General features: G+C 41.2%; 1 protein-coding gene and 1 pseudogene across 2 annotated transcripts in view; one reads left to right on the top strand and one right to left on the bottom strand.

The window, feature by feature from the left end:
* The window catches only part of Ube2k (ubiquitin conjugating enzyme E2 K), a 48,409-nt gene that overhangs the window by 16,127 nt on the left and 6,668 nt on the right, over window positions 1–25,614 (bottom strand). The window contains exon 2 of one of the 2 annotated variants that reach the window (XM_048364302.1): window positions 8,107–8,200. The exons of the other annotated variant lie outside the window; for it this stretch is intronic. Within the exon in view, the coding sequence (XP_048220259.1) occupies window positions 8,107–8,200 (94 nt within the window). The remainder of the gene's footprint in view (window positions 1–8,106; window positions 8,201–25,614) is intronic. 2 annotated transcript variants of the gene reach the window in all.
* Window positions 16,655–24,047, top strand: LOC125364989 (annotated as a pseudogene).

Here is a 25,614-nt window from a genome sequence, read left to right on the forward strand (position 1 = left end):
AACTCAAAAATAGACCTAAAGCATAATTCATCTAAAGTATACATGTAACTTATTAGTTAATTGCAAAAATCACAGGGTTATTCATGAAGACATCAAAGCTACAATTAACTGCCAAGCATTTCATTAAGACAACTAGTAGAGTACAGGTTCCATCTTCTGTTTTCAAGTCCACACTGTTTAAAGTTGTTAAAAGAAGAAAAAATGGAGGAAGAAGAAAAAAAGTAGATATAAAGGTATGGATGTTATACAAAGGATTTACATACTGCCATAAACACTAAAAGCAACAACAACAATTACTTTTTGCTAGTTCTCTATCAAGTAAAAAAGCCCCAATCTTTCAACATATGTCCCAAGTTAAATATAACACAAGAAAAGAATGAGACAAGAGACAGGCATAAAAACACTGAACTCACTGGGGAAGTTATATATCTTATATATCCTTTCACTTTGAAGGAAGGAAAGTTTGTGCAACTCAACTCCAGTTAACTACCAGAAAGGTAAAGGCAGAGCCATGGTTCAAGTGGTAGGGCATTACCCTTGAACAGAAAAAGTTAAGGGACAGCACATATAGGCCACGAGTGCAAGTGCTATATAGGCAATAATAATAATAATATAAAATTAAAACTTTTCCTTTCTTGACAAAGAATATGCAAAATGCAAAACTTTACAAAGAAGTTGATTTAACCAGTAACACAACATTGCTTTTGTTTTCAAATTCTCTAGAGTAACCAACCACATATTTAGAAAAAGCCTATCTAGCTTCTGGTAACTAGACTAGTCAAGGGAAAGATAACTTGCTTCTAAGTAAACTCAAGGAGAGGAGCTCTATACTGAATGAGAGGCTGTATTAGAATCCTAAGAAACCAATTCCAAAACTTTATGACCCATTAACAAAATGTTCCCTCTTACAAAACACCAAATAAGAGGGGGGGAAAAATGAGTATATCATATCTCTTAAAAGTAAATACGAGGGACTGGGAATATGGCCTAGCGGTAGTGTTTGCCTCGCATACATGAATCCCTGGGTTCAAATACTCAGCACCACATATACAGAAAAAGTCAGAAGTGGCGCTGTGGCTCACGTGGTAGAGTGCTAGCCTTGGGCAAAAAGAAGCCAGGGACAGTGCTCAGGCCCTGAGTCCCAAGCCCCAGGACTAGCAAAAACAAAAACAAAAAAAAGGAAATATGGAGTAAAATAAATACTTTATACCACTAAAAAGCAAATATGAGGCCAGGCGCTAGTTAGCTTATGCCTGTAATTCTAACTACTCAGGAGGTTGAGGTCTGAGGATCACAGTTCAAAGCCAGCCCAGGCAGGAAAATACACTAGACTCTTATCTCCAATATACTCAAAAAAGCCAGAAGTTGCAGTGTGACTCCAGTTGCAGAGTGCTTACCTTGAGTGAAAGAAAGCTCAGGGACTGCACCCAAGCCCAGAGTTCAAGCCCAGGACCAGCACATACGGACGGACACACACACACACACACACACAACCCCACACTGGGAGGAACACAAAGGTACAATGCCCAAGTCTCGATTATTTAACATAATATTTATCAAACTGCAAAGAAAATAAAGTAAATACTGCTGGGTATCCATGCCTGGCATCTATAATCCTAACTCTTCAGGAAGATAAGAATCTAAGGATGGGAGGCTGGGAATATGGCCTAGTGGTAAAGTGTTTGTCTTGCCATACATGAACGCCTGGGTTCAATTCCTCAGCACCACATATACAGAAAAGGCCAGAAATGGTGCTGTGACACTAGTGGTAGAGTGCTATCCTTGAGCAAAATAAAGTCAGGGACAGTGCTCAGGCCGAGTTCAAGCCCCAGGACTGGCAAGATAGATAGATAGATCGATCTAAGGATCACGGTTCGAAGCCAGCCCAGGCAAGAAAGTCTGTGATACTTTATCACCAAAAGCCAGAAGTGGAGCTACACACAGTTTATATGTATGTGCGCATCATCCATCCATCCATCCATATATGTGTATATATTTAACAAACTTAAAAGAGTAGAGATTTATACAATAAATACTTAATAAGCCTTCACTATAGAACATTTACCCTTCTAAGATTAATTAGGATAATGCAATTATGGAACTTTTAATGAACATTGACATTGTATTCAACAGCCTTTTCTATTGACTACATATCTCTTTCAGAGATGGTTGGGGAAAAAAAGAATACATTTGGGCTGCAAGTAGAGCAACTCAACTGGTAGAGTACTAACCTTGTGCACAAAAGCTCAGGTACAGCACCAAGCCCTGAACTCAAGTCCCAGGACTAGCACAAGGGGGGGGGGGGGGGGAGATACATGTTCAGATTTGTCTTTTCTAATGAGGCCTTACTATTTTGCCCGCCTAGGCTGGCCTTGAACCCCCGGGATTCAAGTTCTCTTTGCTACTCATTCCAAATAGCAAGAACAATAAGCAACATGCTTATTCTTCAGCTTTAGGAATAGGTTCCCAGACTGAATGAAGTGGATCAACTTGGGACAGCAGCACAACACTTACCTAATAACATAGGATCCTGGGTTTGATACCCAACACCAATGAATAAATGATTGGCTTTCAATGTCAGAAATTCATTAACTTTGCCAGGTGCTGGTGGCTCATGCCTGTAATCCTAGCTACCCAGGAGACTGAGATCTGAGGATAGATTGAGGCTAGCTTGGGCAAGAAAATCTGTGAGACATGTGTTTCCAACCAACCAGCAAAAAGCCAAATTGGGGGTGTGGTTTAAGTGGTAGAGAACTAGCCTTAAGCAAAAAAGGCAAAAGGACAGTGTGAAGGCACTGAGTTCAAGCCCCATGTTCAGCATATTGGAGGAAAAAAAAAAGAGGCTGGGAATGTGGCTTAATGGTAGAGTGCTTGCTTAACATGCATGAAGCCCTGGGTTTGATTACTCAGTATCACATAAAGAGAAATGGCCACAAGTGGCACTGTGGCTCAAGTGGAACAGGGCTAGCTTTGAGCACAGAGAGGCTCAGGGACAGCGCCCAGGCCCTGAGTTCAAGCCCCTGGACCAGCAAAGAAAAATAAAGAAATTTTATTTATTTATTTAGGTCCGTCATGGGGCTTTAACTCCAGGCCTGGGCGCTGTCCCTGAGCTCTTAAGCTCAACGCTAGTGCTCTACCACTTGAGCCACAGTGCCACTTCTGGTTTTTGAGAGATTTATTGGAGACAAGAGTCTCACAGTCTTTCCTGCCCAGGTATCTTTAGATGTCAGCCTCCTGAGTAGCTAGGATTATGGGTGTGAGCCACCAGACCAGCTGAAAAAAAAATTTTTAGGAGCATATAATCCTAGCTACTCAGGAGGCTAAAATCTGAATATCTTAGTTAGGAAAGTCCCTGAGACTCTTATCTCCAATTAAGCACCAAAAAAGCTAGAAATAGAGGGGCTGGGAATATGGCCTAGTGGCAAGAGTGCTTGCCTCCAACACATGAAGCTCTCGGTTCGATTCCCCAGCACCACATATATGGAAAACGGCCAGAAGGGGCGCTGTGGCTCAGGTGGCAGAGTGCTAGCCTTGAGCGGGAAGAAGCCAGGGACAGTGCTCAGGCCATGAGTCAAGGCCCAGGACTGGCAAAAAAAAAAAAAAAAAAAAGCTAGAAATAGAGCTGTGGCTAAAGTGATGAAAGTGTTTTGAGCACAAAAAGCTCAAAGAAGTAACCAGGCTAAGTTCAAAAAAGGGAGAGGGGGGGGGGAGAGAGAGAGAGAGAGAGAGAGAAACCAACAACAATATAGTCAGGCACTGGATGGCTTACCCCTGTAATTCTAGCTACTCACAAGGCTGAGATCTGATGATTATGGTTCAAAGCCAACCCAGGCAAGAAAGTCCATCAGACTCTCATTTCCAATAATCTACACAGAAAAGGCTGGAAGTGGTGCTGTGGTTCAAATGATAAAGCACTAGCTTTGAGCATAAAGAGGCTCAGGGACAGTGCCCAGGCCCTGAGTTCAAGCCTCAGAAATGGCAAAAATAGGGAAAACAACAACAACACAACAAAAACCATAAACTTACTCCAAAGGAAATTCAAACCCCCAGTACTGTTTTAAAAAAAGAAAAAGGCAGCATTAAAGGGAAGAAGGATGAGAAATTCTAACACTTCTACAAATTAAAATAACTTTCAGAAAAAAAAGACTGGAGAACTGAACTGCTCCTTTACCACTGAGTTATTCAGGCAAAAGGCATTAGCAAAATTTGAGTTAATTAAACAGCATGCAGTATGACAATTATTCCATGTTAATTCACCTCTCAATCTGATTACTTCTCACACTACATAAATGGCTTCCTCATTAATGACAGTTTATCATCCACAGATAAGTTTTTGCTTTAGTTACTACATGTATATCAAAAACAAAAAGAACAGGCTGGGGGCTGGGAATATGGCCTAGTGGCAAGAGTGCTTGCCTCGTATATATGAGGCCCTGGGTTGGATTCCCCAGCACCACATATACAGAAAATGGCCAGAAGTGGCGCTGTGGCTCAAGTGGCAGAGTGCTAGCCTTGAGCAAGAAGCCAGGGACAGTGCTCAGGCCCTGAGTCCAAGCCCCAGGACTGGCAAAAAAAAAAAAAAAAAAAGAACAGGCTGGGGGCAACAACTCAATAATGGAGCATATGCCTAGAATTTACAGTGCCCTCGAGTTCAATCCTCAAGCAGTTTGTATGTGTACATATGCATATATGTATGCACATACACATATACATACACATACAAGTATACATGTGTGTACACACATACACAACCTCTGCAATAAACAGTAATATTTTACTCATGCTTCTATTTTAAAAAATTTAGTGCTAAATGAATGGTACTTTTCCTAAACAAAACGAACACCTCTTCAACAACTTTACGATAGAAGTGTAATAGAATGAGAATTTACCAAGTGCATACTGAAAAAACACTCTAATTAAAATACTGACAATTAATTAGCCAGGCTCTGGAGGCTCATGCCTATAATCCTTGCTACTCAGAAGACTGAGATTTGAAGATCGTGGTTCCAAACCAGCCCAGGTAGAAAAGTCCCCAGAAGACTTTCCCCAATAAGCCTCAAAACCAGAAAGTGGTGCTGTGGCTCAAGTGGTAGAGTGCTAGTAATAAGCACAAAGCCTCAGTTGACAGAGTCCAGACCATCGAACTCCACAAGCAACAAAATAAATAAAATAAAATATTGACAATTAAAAGGAACCAAAAGACAGGTGCCAGTGGTCATGCCTGTAATCGTAGCTACTCAGAAGACTGAGTCTTAGAAATTTATAGTTCAATGCCTGCCTGAGCAGAAAAATCCATATGACTCCACCTCCAAAGTAACCAACAAAAACCCATGCTGGTGGAGGCATGGCTCGAGTGGTAGGGCCCCAGCAGAAACCAAGAGAGCTCCAGGTCCTGAAATAGACATACAGATGAGTAAGATGGATGGAGAAATGGAGAGAAGAGAGAGAAAGAGATAGGATAAATTAGCAGAAAAACAATTTTTTCCTCAATAGATTAGCAGAAAACCACTTAAATTTTTTTCTATCCAAGAAAAAAATGTGATATTTTTGCCTAAATTAACTTTCAAAACAAGTGAGCATTATGCAGTTTTAAAAAACACATCTACTGCCAGATGCAGCTACTCAGAAGCATGGGCAGGATAATGAGATACTCTGCTCTCCAATTAACCGCAAAAAAAGCAGGAAGTGGAGCTGTGGTTCAAGTGGTAGAGGGTTAGCCTTCAGCACGGAAGTTCAGGGACAGCGCCTAAGCTCCAGAGTTCAAGGCCCAGGACCAGCAAAAAGTAAAAATGAAGAATAAAAGTAAAAACTAATCTACTTAAAAGATGTGGCTTGGGCTCTTATCACCTGAGTTATAATAGTCCTCTCTGGCAGTCTTTTCAAAATGCATCTCAATAACAATATAATCCAAAAACAATTATGCAGCTTGCCCACATTTATGAGTCCTTGGATGTGATCCCTATCAATGGGGGTGAGGGGTGGGGGGAGAGGCTTGGGCATTTTTTCTCTGTATGTGCTGTTCTGGGACTTACTCAGGGCTTGGGAACTGTCCCTGTGCTTTTTTGCTGAAGACCAGCACTCTTTTTTTTTGGGGGGGGGGGGGGAGCAGTCCTGGGGCTTGGACTCAGGGCCTGAGCACTGTCCCTGGCTTCTTTTGGCTCAAGGCTAGCATTCTACCACTTGAGCCACAGCGCCACTTCTGGCTTGTCCTGTATATGTCGTGCTGAGGAATTGAACCCAGGGCTTCATGCTCTACCAATGGACCACATTCCCCGCCCAAGACTAGCACTCTTAATACTGGAGCCACAGCTTCACTTTTGGCTTTCAAAAAAAGAAAGAACAATTACAACGCCTGACACTAAAGAAACTGATAAATCAAACATACAATATCTCTTATTAAGAAAATGACTTTAGGGCTGGGGATATGGCCTAGTGGCAAGAGTGCTTGCCTCGTATACATGAGGCCCTGGGTTCAATTCCCCAGCACCACATATACAGAAAATGGCCAGAAGTGGCGCTGTGGCTCAAGTGGCAGAGTGCTAGCCTTGAGCAAAAAAGAAGCCAGGGACAGTGCTCAGGCCCTGAGTCCAAGCCAAAAAAAAAAAAAGACTTAAAAAATATATATAACTAAAGGCCTTTCTCTATTTATGAAAAGAACTAAATGATATAGCATCCATAAAAGCACCCAAAGCCATGTTTGGTATATAGGAGGTATGGACTAAACAACATAAAAAATAAAATGGTATCTAGAAATGGCTCTAATAAAGAACTATTATAAACTTATCATTTAGGCACCAGGGGCTCACACCTATAATTCCAGCTACTCAGGAGGCTGAAATCTGAGGATTAAAGTTTGAACCCTGCTGGGACGGGAAAAATCCTTAAGACTCTCCAATTAACCACCCAAAAGGCAAAGTAAAATTATCCTCAAGTGGAAGAGCACTGGCCTTGAGCAAAAGAGCTCTAGAATAGCACCCATGTGTTCAAGCCCCAGGATTGGCACAAAAATGAAAGAATGAAAGAAAGAACAAACAAAATTCAACTGTTAGTTGGATACCAAGGGCTCAGGGATGACACCCAGGTGATTTCAAGCCCCAGGACTGGCAAAGAAAAAAAAAAAAAAAAAAGAAACCACTCACATTCAAAGTAGTCATAGTTCTAAACTTCAGTCAAGCCACAACTGATTTACATAAAAGCTGAAAATGATTAAAAGCATAAGCCTTCAAGTCAAAGATTATTAGTCAAATCCTAGCTCTGCCACTTCAATGTCTCAACCTTAGGCAAATTACTTACTTTCTATGAACTTAAAGTTGCTTTGTCTATATTGATAAATGTACTTACCTCAAAACTGATTATAAAAACTGAGTAAGAAAATGGATGTAAGGCTTCTGCAAGTAAGTGCTACCACATATTTTGCTGTATGTTTTCTATTAAGCAAATATTTGTGTACTTATATGCAAGGAACCTTTGTTATCCCTTAACACAAAATTTACAATATTTATGAAACTTTGCCTAATAAATTAAAATGCTGTTAAAACTGCTTTCTATATTCTATCAATTCCATAGTTTAAAGCAGGAAGAAACTTAATTTGTGAAAATGAAATTCAGCAAAGATTCTTTCGTTTTCATACATCTTAAAATGACCACTTAAAACTTCCTTAAAGAAAAGTATTAAGGCTACACTTGTGTGAATATATTAGCAAACAAAATGCTACAAGACAAACATGGGAGAGGTGCTTCAAACATAAGAGCATTAGTCACAAATTTAAGGCAAGATTGGTTATAAATACCATATGAAGGTAATTGAGTCTATAGGCTATTAAAATGAGACAACATTCTATGTTTTATATTATTAAATTTTAACCTATATGACATAACCTATAGCTTGGCTTTACCAAATCTATTTTGGGGAAAGAAAATATATTAGCTAAAATTCAGTAAGAAAAATTAGTTCAGTCTAGGTGTCTTAATGTATTAGTTTTTTAAAACTATAGTACATTCTAAGTCACCCTTCATGTAGTTTAAAGATGCTCAAAATTATTTTGATTTAATATTCTAGATACTTTCTAATACGCACAATATTTTGATACAAAAAAAAGTACTTGCCTTCATATGGTGTGTCTGGAGGTCCTGCTATTTCTCCTCTTAATTCTGTAAAATTCTCATCTACAAGATCTACTTTAATTTGATTTTTGCTCGTCTTAAAAATAAACAGAAAATAAATGTTAGTTATATCAGCAAGAAAAAAGCCTGTTTTAAAATATTATCTATAAAAATTTTGAAAGCCCTTTTTCATGTTTATCTACTATACTAAAAATTAGCCAAGTTTTAATATTTAAAAGGAAATTTTAGCTTTGAATTTTTTTCATAAAATATCCCACTTTGAACAATACTATAATATTGTTGGCCATACGGAAAAATCTCATTTTTAAAGACATTTTTCTGGTCCTGGGGTTTGAACTCAGTGCCTCTTACTTGCTTAGACAAGCAACTGTAACACTTGAGATGCCTTCAGCCCAACTTTACAGGAATTTATTAGAGAAATAGTAGAGAACTTATTTTATGTTTGACCACATGTACATTAGATGCAAAAGTGATAGATATATTCCCATATAACTGGTCATTAAAATGCTATATCCCCAAGCTCTTTGGAGTTCTGTCCACACCATCAGAAAATTTTTGGTTATTAAAAACCATTTAGAGGGGCTGGGGATATGGCCTAGTGGCAAGAGTGCCTGCCTCGGATACACGAAGCCCTAGGTTCGATTCCCCAGCACCACATATACAGAAAATGGCCAGAAGTGGCGCTGTGGCTCAAGTGGCAGAGTGCTAGCCTTGAGCAAAAAGAAGCCAGGGACAGTGCTCAGGCCCTGAGTTCAAGCCCCAGGACTGGCCAAAAAATAAAAAATAAAAACCATTTAGCACAAACAAAAACAACCCTGAGGTGCTTGGAATATGGCCTAGTGGTGAAGTGCTCATTTCGTATACATGAACCCCTGGGTTCGATTCCTCAGCACCATATATATAGAAAAAGCCGGAAGTGGCACTGTGGCTCAAGTGGCAGAGTGCTAGCCTTGAGTAAAAAGAAGCCAGGGACAGTGCTCAGGCCCTGAGTTCAAGCCCCAGGACTGGCAAAAACAAAGCCAAACAAAAACAACCCTGAGATACCACCTTCCCCCAGTCAGAATGGCCTATATTCTGAATTCAGACAACAACAAATGCTGGAGAGGATGCCAAGAATGAGGAACCCTACCTACTACACAGCTAGTGGGAATGTAAACTAGTACAACCACTCTGGAAAAGTCTGGAGATTACAAAAAGCTAAACATAGACATACCCTATGACCCAGCCATACCACTCACTCCGAGGCATCTATCCTGAGCAACAGGAACCAGAATATGGTATACAAGGACACCTGCACCTCAATGTTCACTGCTGCACTGTTCACAAGAGCCAAGATATGGAAACAACCCAGACATCCCACTACAGATAAGTGGATTCAAAAAATGTAATACCTATATACAATGGAATTTTAAAATGCCATTAGAAAACATAAAATAATGGCATTTGCTGGGGAATGGATGGAACTAGCACTAATCATGTTGAGATAAGCCAAGAACAGAGACAAAGGGTGTATGGTCTCCCTAGATCTAAAATTCAATGAGATACAACAGAAGTAAACAAGACTCAAAATACCAAAATACAGTAAAAACAAAAGAGGACAGCCATGGAAGAAAAGCACCAAAATAACAAGACCCAAGCACTTCTTAGAACCCCAAAGATAAGGAAAGAAAGGCCCCCACCTGAAAATGTCCTATTACTTGTAGATGACTCTATATTCCCTACCTCATATATAGGATATACACCAGCACACCTCAGGGAAGCTGGGAGGAGGGCACAAAATGGAAAGTAGCTGCTGCTGCTGATAATAATAATAATAATAATAATAATAATAATAATAATAATAATAATGATAATAATATAGCAGAGGGAACCATCAGCTACATCAGACATTGATGAAAGTAAACTAAGGAACTAACCAACTCACAGGTGGGGATGGGAAAGAGAGAAGAGAGAGGGAAAGATGTTACTAAACAAAAGGAAAGTAATGTACATATCACCCAAAAATGGAAGTAATGGTTTTATTGTTAAAGTTCATAGACTTCCTAAGCTCTGTAGAGTAGAATGATAATTTTCATCATTGGGAAGGTTAAAATGTGTACTGTGAAGTATAGGTAGTAACTAAAAAGAACAAAAAACATTTAGCAGCTGGGTGCTGGTGACTCATGCCTGTAACCCTAGCTACCCAGGAAGATCTGAGGATCATGGTTTGATGCCTGATAGAGCTTTGAAGTCCATAAGACTCTCATCTCGGGGCTGGGGATATGGCCTAGTGGCAAGAGAGCTTGCCTCCCATACATGAAGCCCTAGGTTTGATTCCCCAGCACCCGTATACAGAAAACGACCGAAGGGGCACTGTGGCTCAAGTGGCAGAGTGCTAGCCTTGAGCAAAAAGATAGCCAGAGACAGTGCTCAGGCCCTGAGTCCAAGGCCCAGGACTGGCAAAAAAAAAAAAAAAAGACTCATCTCCAATTAACCACCAGAAATCGGTAAGTAGAGTTCAAGGACCACAACCAACCAACCAACCAACCAAAAAAAAAGCCATTTAGGGCAAGGAATAGTGGTTTGAACCTGTAATCCTAAGTACTCAGGGGATCATGGTATGAGGCCAGTTCTAGATGTTCACAAAGTCTCAACAAGACTAGACACAGTGGTGCATGCTTGTTCTTCCTAGAAACAGAGATAAAATTAGGACTTTTACAGCCCTAGCCATCCAGGCATAAATAGAGACCATACCTCAAAAATCACCAACACAGTTTATGTCTTTGGGAGGGTAAAAGGAAGCACAGAAATGAAGGGACAAGGCAGAACAAATGTAGAAGCAGTACTCATTAGCCACTATGTTGAAAATGAATTATACAACTTGTGGGTGGGACAGTAGGGAAAGACTGGGAGAGAGCAATGGAAGGGGTGAAATTGTTCAAGGGCGCTTGTAATCCTAGCTATTTTGAGAGGCTAAGATTTGAGAATCCCGACACAAAGTCAGTCAGGGTAGGAAAGGTATACTATTATTTCCAATTATGGGGAGATGGCTAAAGTGATGAGTGCTAGCATTGAGCAAAAACAAAACAAAACAACCAACAACAAAAAAACAGCTTAGAGACAGCACCCAGGTCCTGAGTTCAAGCCTCACAACCAACAACAATAAAAGTCAGCTCAAAAAGTATCACCATCATGACAAATGACATTATAAATACATCCTACACATTGTCTACAGTAGAGTCTCTAATACTAAAAATAAAATAGTCAAACATAAGGATTTTTCACAGCTCAATTTTCTATCAAATAGCAATTAAACTTTAACCTCCACATTTTGATTTAACAAGTATTTGTAAAACTAATACTTCTACTGACAAAACCTAGCATAAAACCTCAGCTTAAACGTCTCAGAAACATAAGCCAGAGAATTAGGAAAGGTATAGTCTATGGTACAGATGTGAGCTCAATTCTACCTCTGTCACTTGCTTGTGTTATTAACTTGGATATGTCACCTAACATCAAGATCTCAAGCTTATTACTATGTGAATAATTGTCTTGAAATTAAATGTCTCTTAAACAGAAGTTGAAAAGTTACCCAGTGCATTATCTTTTTTTTTCCTCCCAGTCCTGGGGCTTGGACTCAGGGCCTGAGTACTGCCCATGGCTTCTTTTGCTCAAGGCTAGCACTCTACCTCTTAAGCCACAGTGCCACTTCCGGCATTTTCTGTTTATGTGGTGCTGAAGAATCAAACCCAGGAAAGCACTCTACCATTAAGCCACATTCCCAGCCCCCAAGGTATTATCAATATAAACCTTAAAAAAAAAAAACTTTGATTTTTTAAAGCTATAGTTTATCAATTTTATTTCTCACTTTCTTGCCAGAACTAATATTAAATAACATGTTACTCATTTTAATGATTTGTTTTGGGTTTTTTTTTTTGCCAGTTCTGGGGCTTGGACTCAGGGCCTGAGCACTCTCTCTGGCTTCTTTTTGCTCAAGGCTAGCACTCTACCACTTGAGCCACAGCACCACTTCTGGCTTTTTCTGTTTATGTGGTAGTAAGGAATCGAACCTAGGGCTTCATGCATGCAAGGCAAGCACTCTACCGAGGCTAAGCCATATATATACCCAGCCCTCGTTTTAATGATTTTTAATAACCAAAGAGGCTTTTGAGGAAAACCTTGAACAACTGTGTTATTGTGGCATCATAACTTTTTTTTTTTGCCAGTCTGGGGCTTGGACTGGAACTCTGGGCTTAGGTGCTGTCTCTGAGCCTCTCTGTGCTGAAGGCTAGCATCTACTTAAGCTACAGCACTACTTCCAGCTTTTACTGAGTAGTGAAGATTACAGACATGAGCTACCGGCACCCAGTGTGGCATTACAACTTCTATGAAGATATAGCCACAAAGCTGGTTTTTGTTGGTCTTTTTAAAATAAATCTCAGTTCAACACCACAGCCACTTTTTTTTCCTTTTGATCAACTGGATCAAAAAGCATTTATATAATCATAAAATTCAGGAATCTAGGCATTCACACACAGTGAGACCCAAGGAGGATATTCTAAGAAGAGGAACACAAAGATGCAATGCCTATCTATGTGCATCTGATCATATAAAATAATATTCATCAAAATGAACTTCAGGAAACAGAAATAAGAGAATTTTTCTATTGCTGTTTTTGGTTTCTTTTTGTCTTGTTTGTTCACTTATCTGTCCTTGGGAGGGGAAGGGGAAGCACAGAAATGGAGAGACAAAGAGTGAACAACTGCAGAATAGGTACTCACTAGACACTGTGGAAAATGAACTTTACAACTTTGTGGGTAGGGATGGGAGGAAAAAAACTGGGAGCAAGAAAAGGGCTAAAACTGTCAAAAAAAAATGTTTTGTGGTTTGTTTGTTTTTTTTTGGCCCGTCCTGGGGCTTGGACTCAGGGCCTGAGCACTGTCCCTGGCTTCTTTTTGCTCAAGGCTAGCACTTTGCCATTTGAGCCACTTCTGGCCTTTGCTATATATGTGGTGCTGAGGAATCAAACCCAGGGCTTCATGTATATGAGGCAAGCACTCTTGCCATTAGGCCATATTCCCAGCCCCCCAAAATATATTCTTTACTTGACAATATAATTAATTGTAACCCCTCTGTACATCACTTTTATAGCAATAAAAAATTTAAATATATAAAATGCATAAAAATAAAAAAGATGAATAAAGGCTATACTATAAGTAAATAAATTCCGACTACTTTACACTATGACATATATATACACATACATACACACTTGTATACAATCTTGAAGATAGTTTGAATGAGGGCCAATAAATGAGCAGCACCAGTGCTGATGAGAAATAGTTCACATTTTAATACAGTTCCAAGGCCAGAGGTGTAATTCAGTGGCAAAGAATGTATTCAGTGGTGCTTTTATTAGCACACTGGAGGACCCGGCTTCAATCTCCAATATACTAAGAAATAAAACAATTCCACTATATTCCAAGATCAATTCTCTGAGAAAAATAGTATCATCAAAATTATTTTCAGTAAATACTAAGGTCTATTAGGTACAAGAAAGTGAACTCGGGCTAGGAACGTGGCTTAGCAGTAGAGTGCTTGCCTACCACGCATGAAGCCCTAGGTTCAATTCCTCAGCATCACATAAACTGAAAAGGCTGAAGTGGCACTGCGGCTCAAGTGGTAGAGTGCTAGCCTTGAGCAAAAGAAACCAGGAACAGTGCTCAGGCCCTGAGTCCAGGGCCCAGGACTGGCAACAAAAAAAACAAATAAACAAAGAAAGTGAAGTGAGACAAATCTTAAGAGACTTATCTCCATTTAGCAAGGAAAAGCCAAAAGTGGAACTGTAGCTCAAGTGTTATAGTTACAGCACTGGCCTTGAACAAAAATGCCAGGTAAAAACAGAAGCTCAAGCACCAGCACAACAAAGAAACAAAACAAACGTATGAATAAATATAGTAAGACCCCAAAATAACAAAAAATTCTTTTTAAAACCCAGGAAAAGCTGGATGCTGGTAGTTCATGCCTATAATCCTAGCCACTCAGGAGGCTGAGATCTAAGGATCATGGTTCAAAGCCAGCCCAGAAAAGAAATTCCATGAGACTCTTATCTCTAGTTAATCACTAGAAAACCTGAAATGGTGCCAAAGTGGCGCTGTGGCTCCAAGTAGCAGAGAGCACTCGCCTTGAGCTGAAGAGCTTAGGGACAGTGCCCAGAGTCCAATCCCTGTGACCTACCAGAAAAAAAAAATACACAAAATGAAGCTATCTCCCACCACTGGGATGTCCATTACAAAAAAAAGAAAGAAAATAACAAGTGTTAAAGTAAATAAAATGATACCTTTGTAATAAATTGTTCAGAGGTGTAAAATGTGACCTCCATGTAAAAACTATGTTTCATCAAAGAAATGCAAACAATTATAGGATCCAGAAATTCTACTTCAGAGTATATACTCAAAACAACTAAAGCAATGTCTAAGAGATAATTGTCTATCCACACTATTTACAATAGCTAAAAGATAGAAGCAATCCAAGTGTCCACTGATAGCTAAATAAATGAACATAATGTGGAAAAAAAGAAAATCTGACACATGGAGTGAACCTTGAGGATCTTATGTTAATAATTACTAAAAATACTTCATGATTCCATTTAAAAAATGAAGTATCTACAGTAGTCAATGACACCTGCCAATCATAAGGGTATGTAGTACAGTCCTAGTTTTGCAAGACAAGAGTTTTGGAAATTCACAATGTAGCTGGGCACCAGTGGCTCACCTCAATAATTCTAGCTACTCAGTAGGCTGAGATCTGAGAATCAGCATTTAAAGCCTAACTATGAAGGAAAGTTAAGTGGCACTATTGCTCAAGTGGTAGAGTGCTAGCCTTGAGCAGAAAAAGTGAGACATGAGGCCTTGAGACAAACCACAACATTCAGAAATACTATAAGCATTTTAAGATCATTAAATAAATTTTAGTTTGGCATGTGTTTATATGCTTTAAATTCTTCATCAAATTAATGGTGGCAGAGTACTAGTGGCTCATACCTGTGATCCTAGTCAAGAAGCTGAAATTTGAGGATCACAAACCATAGGTAGAAAAGTCTGTGACTCCTTTCTCCAATTAACCATCAAAAACCCAGAACTGTGGTTTCAGTGGTAAAACACTAGTCTTGAGCAAAAAAGCTCAGGGACAGTGCCCAGGCTCTGAGTTGATACTCCAGGACTAGCATTTAAAAAATAAAATATAGGGCCTGGGAATATGGCCTAGTGGTAGAGTGCTTGCTTCACATACATGAAAGCCCTGGGTTCGATTCCTCTGTACCACATATATAGAAAAAGCCAGAAGTGGCACTGTGGCTCAAGAGGTAGAGTGCTAGCCAGGGACAGTGTCCAGGCCCTGAGTCCAAGCCCCAGGACTGGCAAAAATAAATAAAATATAGGGGCTGGGAATATGGCCTAGTGGTAGAGTGCTTGCCTTATATACATGAAGCCCTGAGTTCGATTCCTCAGCACCACATATACAGAAAAGGCCAGAAATGGTGCTGTGGCTCAAGTGGTAGAGTGCTAGCCTTGAGCAAAAAGAAGCCCGGCCCTGAGTTCAAGCACCAGGACTGGCAAAAATAAATAAATAAATAAATGAATAAATGAATATCGTTTTGTTATCATCTAAAACCATATCTTCTCAAAAAATTATTTCAAATGTTCCAGATTCCTAACTTCCTTGAATAAAGTTAAAGTACCCCAAACCTAACATTTATTTATTTTTTATAGCAATATGCATGTATTTATATAGCTTAAACTTTTAGTCAGCTGCGCCATCTAGGCTGTAATGGCTATACACTGGTGAAATTGCCTAACTGCATTTTTAAATTAAATTGTATTGACAAGCTGATGTACAGAGAGGGTATAAGGTAGTGAGTCCATTTCTTGTCATATTTCAAACCTAACATTTAGAACTGTTAAGTCCCTACTGTCACCTGAATCTCCTTATCAACCATTTGTAATGTCCTTACTTCCCTAGTTATTCAGTTTAGATTCCACAGACATTTGTTAACACTCATACTCTTACAATATATAATAGCCTGATGTTTTCTTCCTTCATGACATAAAACCCCAAAGCTAGTTAAACTCACTTCCCAATTAACTTGAAAAAAACAACAACAAAAAAAAACCAAACAACTTCTTCCTGTGTTGGCCCCAAGCACCAAAGCTAGAGGAAAACACACAACCATCATTAATTGGTCTCATGTTAAGTAAAGACCACAAATCCCAAATGGAAGTTTAACACAACCGTCTCTGTTCCTATTAAAGATTAATCCCTCCGGGGCTGGGAATATGGCCTAGTGGTAAAGTGCTTGCCTTGTATACATGAGCCCTGGTCCGATTCCTCAGTACCACAAAAAACAGAAAAAGCTGGAAATGGCGCTGTGACTCAAGTGGTAGAGTGCTAGCCTTGAGCAAAAAGAAGCCAAGGACAGTACTCAGGCCCTGAGTTCAAGCCTAGGACTGGCAAAAACAAAACAAAACAAAAAAAAGATTAATCCCTCCACTCTATGAATGCCACTCCCCCTCCAGTCAAGGACTTTGCACCTTTGGGGGTGGGGGAAGCTTTATTTTTTTAAAAAGGACTTTGTAATTACTCCCTAGTATAATCAATGTCTCCTGCCTATCAACACATCAAAACCATAATATCTACCGAAGTTTTCTTAGACTCCCTTTCTTAACCAGTGTTCTCCAGCTATGGTCTCTCTTCTCTGTTCCCCTATTAAAGTAAAACTCCTTAACAGAGTTAACCTATTTGCCACTTTAATTCCCCAAGCAACCATGCCAATCACTTTTTGTTTGTGGGGGAGTGCAGGTACTGGGAAATGGTGCTTAGCTTTTTCACTCAAGGCTGGCACTCTACCATTAGAGCCACAGTTCCTTGGTAGCTTTTTTTTTTTGGGGGGGGGGGCAGTGCTGGGCCTTGGACTCATGGCCTGAGCACTGTCCCTGGCTTCTTTTTGCTCAAGGCTAGCACTCTACCATTGAGCCACAGTGCCACTACTGGTTTTCTAGTGGCTAATTGGAGATGAGTCTTTCCTGCATGGGCTGGCTTTGAACTGCAATCCTCAGGTCTCAGCCTTCTGAGTAGCAAGAATTATAACCATGAGCTACCTACCAGTGCCTGGCTGGGTTTCTTTTTTTTTTTTTTTTTTTTTGAGATAAGGGTTTCATGGGGCTAGGAATATGGCTTAGTGGTAGTCTGCTTGACTAGCACATGCATGAAGCCCCAGGTTCAATTCCAAGTGGATTCAAGCAGTAGAGTGCTAGTGCTAAGCGAAAGAAGCTCAGGAACAGTGCCAGGGCCCTGAGTGCAAGCTCCAGGACTAGCACAAACAACAACAACAATAATTAAGGGCTGGGAATATGGCCTAGTGGCAAGAGTGCTTGCCTCACATACACTGAAGCGCAGGGTTCTATTCCCCAACACCACATATATAGAAAATGGCCAGAAGTGGCGCTGTGGCTCAAGTGGTAGAGTGCTAGCCTTGAGCAAAAAGAAGCCAGGGACAGTGCTCAGGCCCTGAGTCCAAGGCCCAGGACTGGCAAAAAAACAAAAAACAACAACAACTCAGAATTGAAGTGGAGGTGTGGCTCAAGTGACAGAGTGCCAGCCTTGAGTAAAAAGAGTTTCATGGAGTTCCATGCCCAATCTGGCATTGATCCCATATCCTCAGATCTCAGCCTCCTGAGCAGCTAGGATTACAGGCATAAGAAGATCCAGAGCCCGGGGCTGGGAACGTGGCCTACTGGCCAGAGTGCCTCATATACATGAAGCCCTGGGTTCCATTCCCCAGCACCACATATATAGAAAACGGCCAGAAGTGGCGCTGTGGCTCAAGTGGCAGAGTGCTAGCCTTGAGCAAAAAGAAGCCAGGGATGACAGTGCACAGGCCCTCAGTCCAAGCCCCAGGACTGGCCAAAAAAAAAAAAAAAGATCCAGAGCCCAACTTTTCATTCTCTTCTGTAGCACAACCCTCTTTCACTATGACTCGCCAACAAAAATGGGAAGGGGAGGGATAGAGGAAGTAAAGAGGTTTCACTGTGACATTCTCACACATATACATAATGTGTCCCAATCAATTTCCCCCTTTAATATTTATATTTTATTTTCTTGTGCCAATACTACTAGGACTTGAACTCAGGGCTTCATACTACTGCTTGGCTATTTTGCTCAAGGCTGGTGTTCTACCAGTTGTACCACTCCTTCACTTGTGACTTTTTCCTAGTTTACTGGTGGTATGAATCTCTCAGACTTGGCAACACAACTGGCTTGAGATGATCCTCAGATATTAGCCTCACAGCAGCTAGAATTACAGTTATGAGACACGGGCACGCTAACTCCAGACTTTTGTGCTCTCTGTGGAGCTTGAACTCAGGGCCTGGGCACTGTCCCTAAGCTTCTTTTGTTCAAGGCCAGCACTCCACTACTTGAGCCACGTGCCAGCCACTTCCAGCTTTTTCTGTGTATGTGGTACTAAGGAATCAAATTCAGGGTTTATGCATACTAGGCAAGGACTCTACCACTGAGCCACATTCCCAGCCCCTAATTCCGGACTTTTAACCTCTCTGTTCCCATAAGAACATTCTTGTCAAGGATAAAGATGACTAACATGTTCCAAATACAATAATTATTTTTCACTTTCCACAGCAGTCTAACAACAGACTACTTTCCTTCTCTTGGCTTCAATAACATCAAACACATACACTTCAGATTTTCCTAATATAACTAATAAATAGCACACTCTTAAGTCTTCTGTTGGTTCCTCTAAGGCCAACTTCAAAATGTACAAGGGGCTCAGAAAAGGAAAAAAAAAAAACTTCACCATAGAATACTTCTTTTTCTAAACAATTTCTCCTAAGTTCTCCAGTCTCAGAGTCAACCACTTACTTCCCCAACTTCATTTACTGATTTTTTTTTTTTTTGCCAGTCTTAGGCATTGTCCCTGAGCTTCTTTTGTTCAATGCTAGCACCCTACCACTTGAGCCACAGCTCCACTTCCTGCTTTTTCTGTTTATGTGGTACTGAAGAATCAGACCCAGGGCTTCATGCATGCTAGCAAGCACTCTACTACTAAGCCACATTCCCAGCCCATTTCTCCAACTTTAAAACGTAAAAGTGACAAAGTAAAATTTTTGCTGCTTAACATACTTCAAATCTTGCTCCCCCGCACTCTATCTCAGAAATTAGCACCATTAGTTGCAAAAGAAAAAAAACAAGAGCCTCCAGGGAGGCTCATATCTGAGGATGCAGTTCAAAGACAGCCATGGGAAGAAAGTCTATGGGACTCATTTCCAATTAACCACCCCCCCCCAAAAAACAATCCAATACCAGTGACTCAGGACTGTAATTCTTAAGATTACAATCCTTAAGAAGCTGAGATCTGAGGATCTGGGAGCAAAACCAGACCTACAGAAAAAGCTGTGAGATTTTTATTCTCCAATTAACCACCAAAAAGCGTGAAAGCTAGATGGGCATTGGTGGCTCACACCAGTAATCCTAGCTACTCAGGCAGCTGAGATCTGAGGATCATGATTGGAAGCCAGCCAGGGTAGGAAAGTCTGTGTAAGACTGTCCCCAATTAACCTCCAGAAAACTGGAAGTGAAGCTGTGGCTCAAAGTGGCAGAGTATGTGCCAGTGTTCCACCACTTTTTTTTTTTTTTTGCCAGTCTTGGGGCTTGAACCCAGGGCCTGAGCCACATTCCCAGCCCATTGCTAGAGCCAGAGCTCTACTACTGATTTTCTGGTGGTTAATTACAGATAAATGTCTTATGGAATTTCTAGCCCGAGCTGGCTTTGAAACTCGATCCTCAGATCTCAGCCTCCTGAGTAGCTATGATTGCAGGCATAAGCCACCAACATCTGACTGATCCCTACACTTTTTAAAGTTGTTTTTTTTTGCCAGTTCTGGGCCTTGAACTCAGGGCCGGAGCACTGTCCCTGGCCTCCCTTTGCTCAAGGCTAGCACTCTGACACCTGAGTCACAGCGCCCCCGCTGGCCATTTTCTTTATATATGGTGCTGAGGAATCAAACCAAGGACTTCATGTGTACGAGGTAAGCAGTCTTGCCACTAGGCCATATTCCCATCCCCCTGATCCCTACACTTTTGAGTCCTGGCATTATTCCTCTAATTTGGAATGCTCTTTCACTACAAAAATGGTTTTATCATTCAGATTATCAACACTTAAAATCTGGGAAAGGCTTTTCTGACACCCAAGCAAGATTAATCATGTTTTATTTAAATAGTAGTGTATTTCTTTTCCAGATATTGTCTTTCCCTGACCTATTTATATATCCCCAGTACATAATCATGATGCCTTGGGGTGCTCAAAAAAAAATTTTCCCCCAGTTATAGTGCTTCAACTCAAGGCCTGAGCTCTGTCCCTAAGCTTTTTGTGCTCAAGGCAAGGTAGTACTCTACCACTTTGAGTCATGGCTCCACTTCGGTTTTTGGGGGAGTTAATTGTAGATAAGTCTCAAGAATTTCCTCGAAGAAGGGCTGGGAATGTGGCTTAGTAGTAGAGTGCTAGCTTAGCATCCTTGAAGCTCCGGGTTGGATTCCTCCGGACAACACATACAGAAAAGGCCGGAAGTGGCGCTGTGGCTCAAGTGGTAGGGTGCAAGCCTTGAGCAAAAAGAAGCTCAGGGACAGGGCCCAGACCCTCAGTTCAAGCCCCCAGGACTGGCAAAAAAAAAAAAAAAAAAAAAAAAAATTTCCTCTAGGGCTAGCTTTGAAATGCAATTCAGAAATGTCAGCCTCCTCAGCAGAAAGCATTACAGGCATGAGCCACTTTCACCAGCTTCAAACATTTCTGAAGGAAAGGAGTCCCATGCATGATACAAAGACAACCATGCTCTCTGTTCTTGAAAAGCTTAGTTTACTAGGGGAAGACATTTTCATCAAATTCATAAAACACATTAAAAATTACAGTCCTGGCTAGGCACTGGTGGTTCACACCTGTAATCCTAGCTTCTCAAGAGGCTGAGGTCTGAAGATCATGATTCAAAGTCAGCCCAAACAGGAAATTCTGTGAGACGATTATCTCCAACTAACCACAAAAAGCCAGAAATGGAGCTGTGGCTCGTAGCTGAGTGTTAGCCTTGAACAAAAAATAAAATCTGGGGCTGGGGATATAGCCTAGTGGCAAGAGTGCCTGCCTCGGATACACGAGGCCCTAGGTTCGATTCCCCAGCACCACATATACAGAAAACGGCCAGAAGCGGCGCTGTGGCTCAAGTGGCAGAGTGCTAGCCTTGAGCGGGAAGAAGCCAGGGACAGTGCTCAGGCCCTGAGTCCAAGGCCCAGGACTGGCCAAAAAAAAAAAAAATTAAAATAAATAAATAAATAAATAAATAAAAAATAAAATCTAAGTTCAAGCCCCAGATCAGCACTAAAAAAAATAATGGAAGGCACAATTACCTCTGAGGGTAGGACTTTAAATTTCAATATAGTTTTCTGTATTTTCCAATTTGCTATATAATAAGCAATGTACTACTTTGATATTTACAAGAACTTGTTATCTACTTAAGAGGGGAAAGCAATTAAAGGCTTCCTATCTTTACTGTATCGACCATCAGCTTTTTATGCACATATAAGAATTTATCATCCTAATGTATAACTAAATTCTAATTCATCCTCCAAGTATAAGGATTTTCAACCAACTCTCCCCAAGGTTAGGTTACCACATTCTTACAGCTCCCCTTATTTAGACTTTACAAACATTCATTAACTATCTGGTGAAAAATGAAAAAACATATAGACAAAAAAAATTGTAAAAGCAGGCTAGAGTGTGGTTGCAGGGATGATGCCCTGAGTTCACAACACAGTGGCAAAAGTGAAGGGGAAGAGTCCACACACATGTCATTTATACCACATGGATGCACCTTGAGAGCACCTAAGAGAAAAACTACAATAGGAGTCAAAAGGATTACCCTCTAACCATCTTGCCTTCCAGTTTTTCACTTGGACATTCCATCATTAAAACTCAGGACCTGGGGCTGGGGGTATGGCCTAGAGTGCTTGCCTCGTATACATGAGGCCCTGGGTTCGATTCCCCAGCACCACATATACAGAAAATGGCCAGAAGTGGCGCTGTGGCTCAAGTGGCAGAGTGCTAGCCTTGAGCAAAAAGAGGCCAGGGACAGTGCTCAGGCCCTGAGTCCAAGCCCAGGACTGGCCAAAAAAAAAAAGAATTTACCTTCTTGTGGGCTGGGGATATGGCCTAGTGGCAAGAGAGCTTGCCTCGTATACATGAGGCCCTGGGTTCGATTCCCCAGCACTACATATACAGAAAATGGCCAGAAGTGGCGCTGTGGCTCAAGTGGCAGAGTGCTAGCCTTGAGCAAAAAGAGGCCAGGGACAGTGCTCAGGCCCTGAGTCCAAGCCCAGGACTGGCAAAAAAAAAAAAGAATTTACCTTCTTGTGGGCTGGGGATATGGCCTAGTGGCAAGAGAGCTTGCCTCGTATACATGAGGCCCTGGGTTCGATTCCCCAGCACCACATATACAGAAAACAGCCAGAAGTGGCGCTGTGGCCCAAGTGGCAGAGTGCTAGCCTTGAGCAAAAAGAAGCCAGGGACAGTGCTCAGGCCCTGAGTCCAAGCCCCAGGACCAGCCAAAAAAAAACAAAAAAACTCAGGACCATGGGACTGGCAATATGGCCTAGTGATGAGAGTGCCTGCCTTGTGTACATGAAACTGTGGGTTTGATTCTTCAGCACCACATATATAGAAAAGACCAGAAGTTGCACTGTGGCTCAAGTGATAGGCTGCTAGCCTTGAGCAAAAAAGAAGCCAGGACAGTGCTCAGGACCTGAGTTCAAGCCCCAGGATTGGCAAAATAAAATAAAACTCAGGACCTTAATTAATTACATTGCTAACCAATACACAAAACAAATATCCAACTTTCCCTGGAGGCCACCATTGTAACGTATTCAATTCTTCCTAGTCTCAAAAAAGCAGGGTAGAGGGCTGGGGATATAGCCTAGTGGCAAGAGTGCCTGCCTCGGATACACGAGGCCCTAGGTTCGATTCCCCAGCACCACATATACAGAAAACGGCCAGAAGCGGCGCTGTGGCTCAAGTGGCAGAGTGCTAGCCTTGAGCGGGAAGAAGCCAGGGACAGTGCTCAGGCCCTGAGTCCAAGGCCCTGTACTGGCCAAAAAAAAAAAAAGCAGGATAGAAGCAACTGTCACCCAAGAAAGATGGAAAAAGGGAAAGAAAAAGCATCCCTTTGGTTCCAGAAAAAAAGAGGAAAGTTTATCATGCCCTCAAAGCCACTGAAGCAAAGCAAAACACTTTTGACAAAGGAGAGGAAATTAAAAGCCACTCAGGTTTAAGTGACTGGAATCTTTTCTACATGATTCCTAGAGACAGCAGACCTCTTCTGGTCAAGAAACCTCATGCTTTAGAAGTTCCTGATAAATGTACCTTGGCCTTTGTTATACTCATTGAAAGAATTGTTGGGGTAAATTTACTGGTGTAGAGGCCCACTGCATGACTTCATCTGAAGAAACTGTTTAGTGGTGTCTTTGTCAAAGTCAATCCCCATAACAAAGTGTTGTGTACAATGGAACTTTATGCAACCAAGTCTGTCAGAGAACTCATCCTGAAACACAGACAAGCAAGGTTTAAAATAAGATCATCCTTCTAACAGACAATATTGTGATCAAGAGGACCTGGGGAAATTTGATGTCATTTGCCTAGAAGATCTCATTCATGAAACTGCCCTCTCAGGAAGTATTTCTAGCATATGTCCTAGTTCTTGTGCCCTTTCTCTCTGTTGCCTGTCATGTTACCAAAAAATAGAGTGGGCTTCCTCAAGGAAGCGGGCTGCTTGGCTATGGGGCCGACTGGCTATGGTGGCAAGATCATCAATCCGCTTACCTACCAGCTGAACTAGAGTTAGACCAGACTGTTATCTTCAAAGATTATTTCCTGCCTGCAGATGTTGGAAGGTAAGGGGAAAGACAGCTATGATCTAGGAAGGCACCTCATTATGCTCAGTTCTGAAGAAAGAGTCTCATCATTTTCCACATTGGCTGCTATCTCAAACAAACCTATATGAAAGAAGTTGTCCTGACTTTGTCATGTCTTCTGTCTTGGGGTTTAGTGTTGTGAATGAAGAACCTAAGCATATGTATAAGATTTGCACCATTAGACCAAGCTAGTGGCACACTGGAAGTTCTAAGGGCCTTGTTTTGAAAAGACTTACAAACAAGTGTTGTTTTCTCTGCCTTGAGCACATGTTCTAGCCTCAGAGTCAACTTAGTAAGGTCTCAGGCTTGCCTATCTCCAGTAGTATTTGCATCGTAGCCTGCAACTGCAGTTCTTTTCTTTAGCTTAGAATGAGAAGGGGAAAGCCTTTACCAAAAAATATACTCAGAATTTTACCTGAAAAAAAGAAAAGCTTTTGGAAGGGAAGGGGTTGACTAAATGCTCCAAAGTTTAAGAAAATCTTTAACTTATTCAGGAAAACAAGTACCTTCTGTTTACCAGGCAAGATACTGTGAAATGCAAAATGGAAAATCAGTAAGACAACTCTCTGCCCTCAGTGACTCACATTCATATTTCTTACAGGCAGATAGAGATAAAACACCTTACAGCCAGGCACCAATTGTTCACACCTGCCATCCTAACTATTCAAGAGTCTGAGATCTAAGGATCATGGTTTGAAGCCAGCACTAAAAAGATGAATGTAAATTGGGGCTGGGAATATGGCCTAGTGGCAAGAGTGCTTGCCTCGTATACATGAGGCCCTGGGTTCGATTCCTCAGCACCACATATACAGAAAATGGCCAGAAGTGGCGCTGTGGCTCAAGTGGCAGAGTGCTAGCCTTGAGCAAAAAAGAAGCCAGGGACAATGCTTAGGCCCTGAGTTCACGGCCTAGGACTGGCCAAAAAAAAAAAAGATGAATGTAAGGACAGTGGGTCAAATGGTAGAAAGCTAGACTTGAGCAAAAGAGCTCAAGGGACAGCAGAAAACAACAAAAACAACGAAGTAAACATGTAAGGTTATAAAGTGTGATCAAATCCATAGTCATAAAAAATACCTCTATGAGGTGCTGGTGGCTCATGCCTGTAATAGCTACTTAGGAGGCTGAGATCTGAGGATCGTGGTTTGAAGCCAGCCCAAGCAGGAAAGTCCTTAAGACTCTTTTTCTCCAATAAACTACTCAGAAAAGGCCAGAAGTGGTGCTGTGACTTAAATGCTAGTGCACTATCCTTGAGCAAATGAAGCTCAGTGTCCGGGCCCTGAATTTCAACCCCCAGAACCCGCAAAAAAAAGTAAAATATATCTGACACATATACCAACTAGGGCTATGGATGTAGCTTGCTGCTAAGACTGCATTTTCCTAGCATGTGTGTGGACCTGGATTTGCTTGTGGATCGGAAAAATACAGGAAATACAGCAGCAGGGCATGGCATATTGTAATCCATGTACTCAGGGATCTGAGAAGAGGAGGGAT

Source organism: Perognathus longimembris, chromosome 16, assembly GCF_023159225.1.
Source record: "Perognathus longimembris pacificus isolate PPM17 chromosome 16, ASM2315922v1, whole genome shotgun sequence".
Lineage (NCBI taxonomy): Eukaryota > Metazoa > Chordata > Mammalia > Rodentia > Heteromyidae > Perognathus > Perognathus longimembris.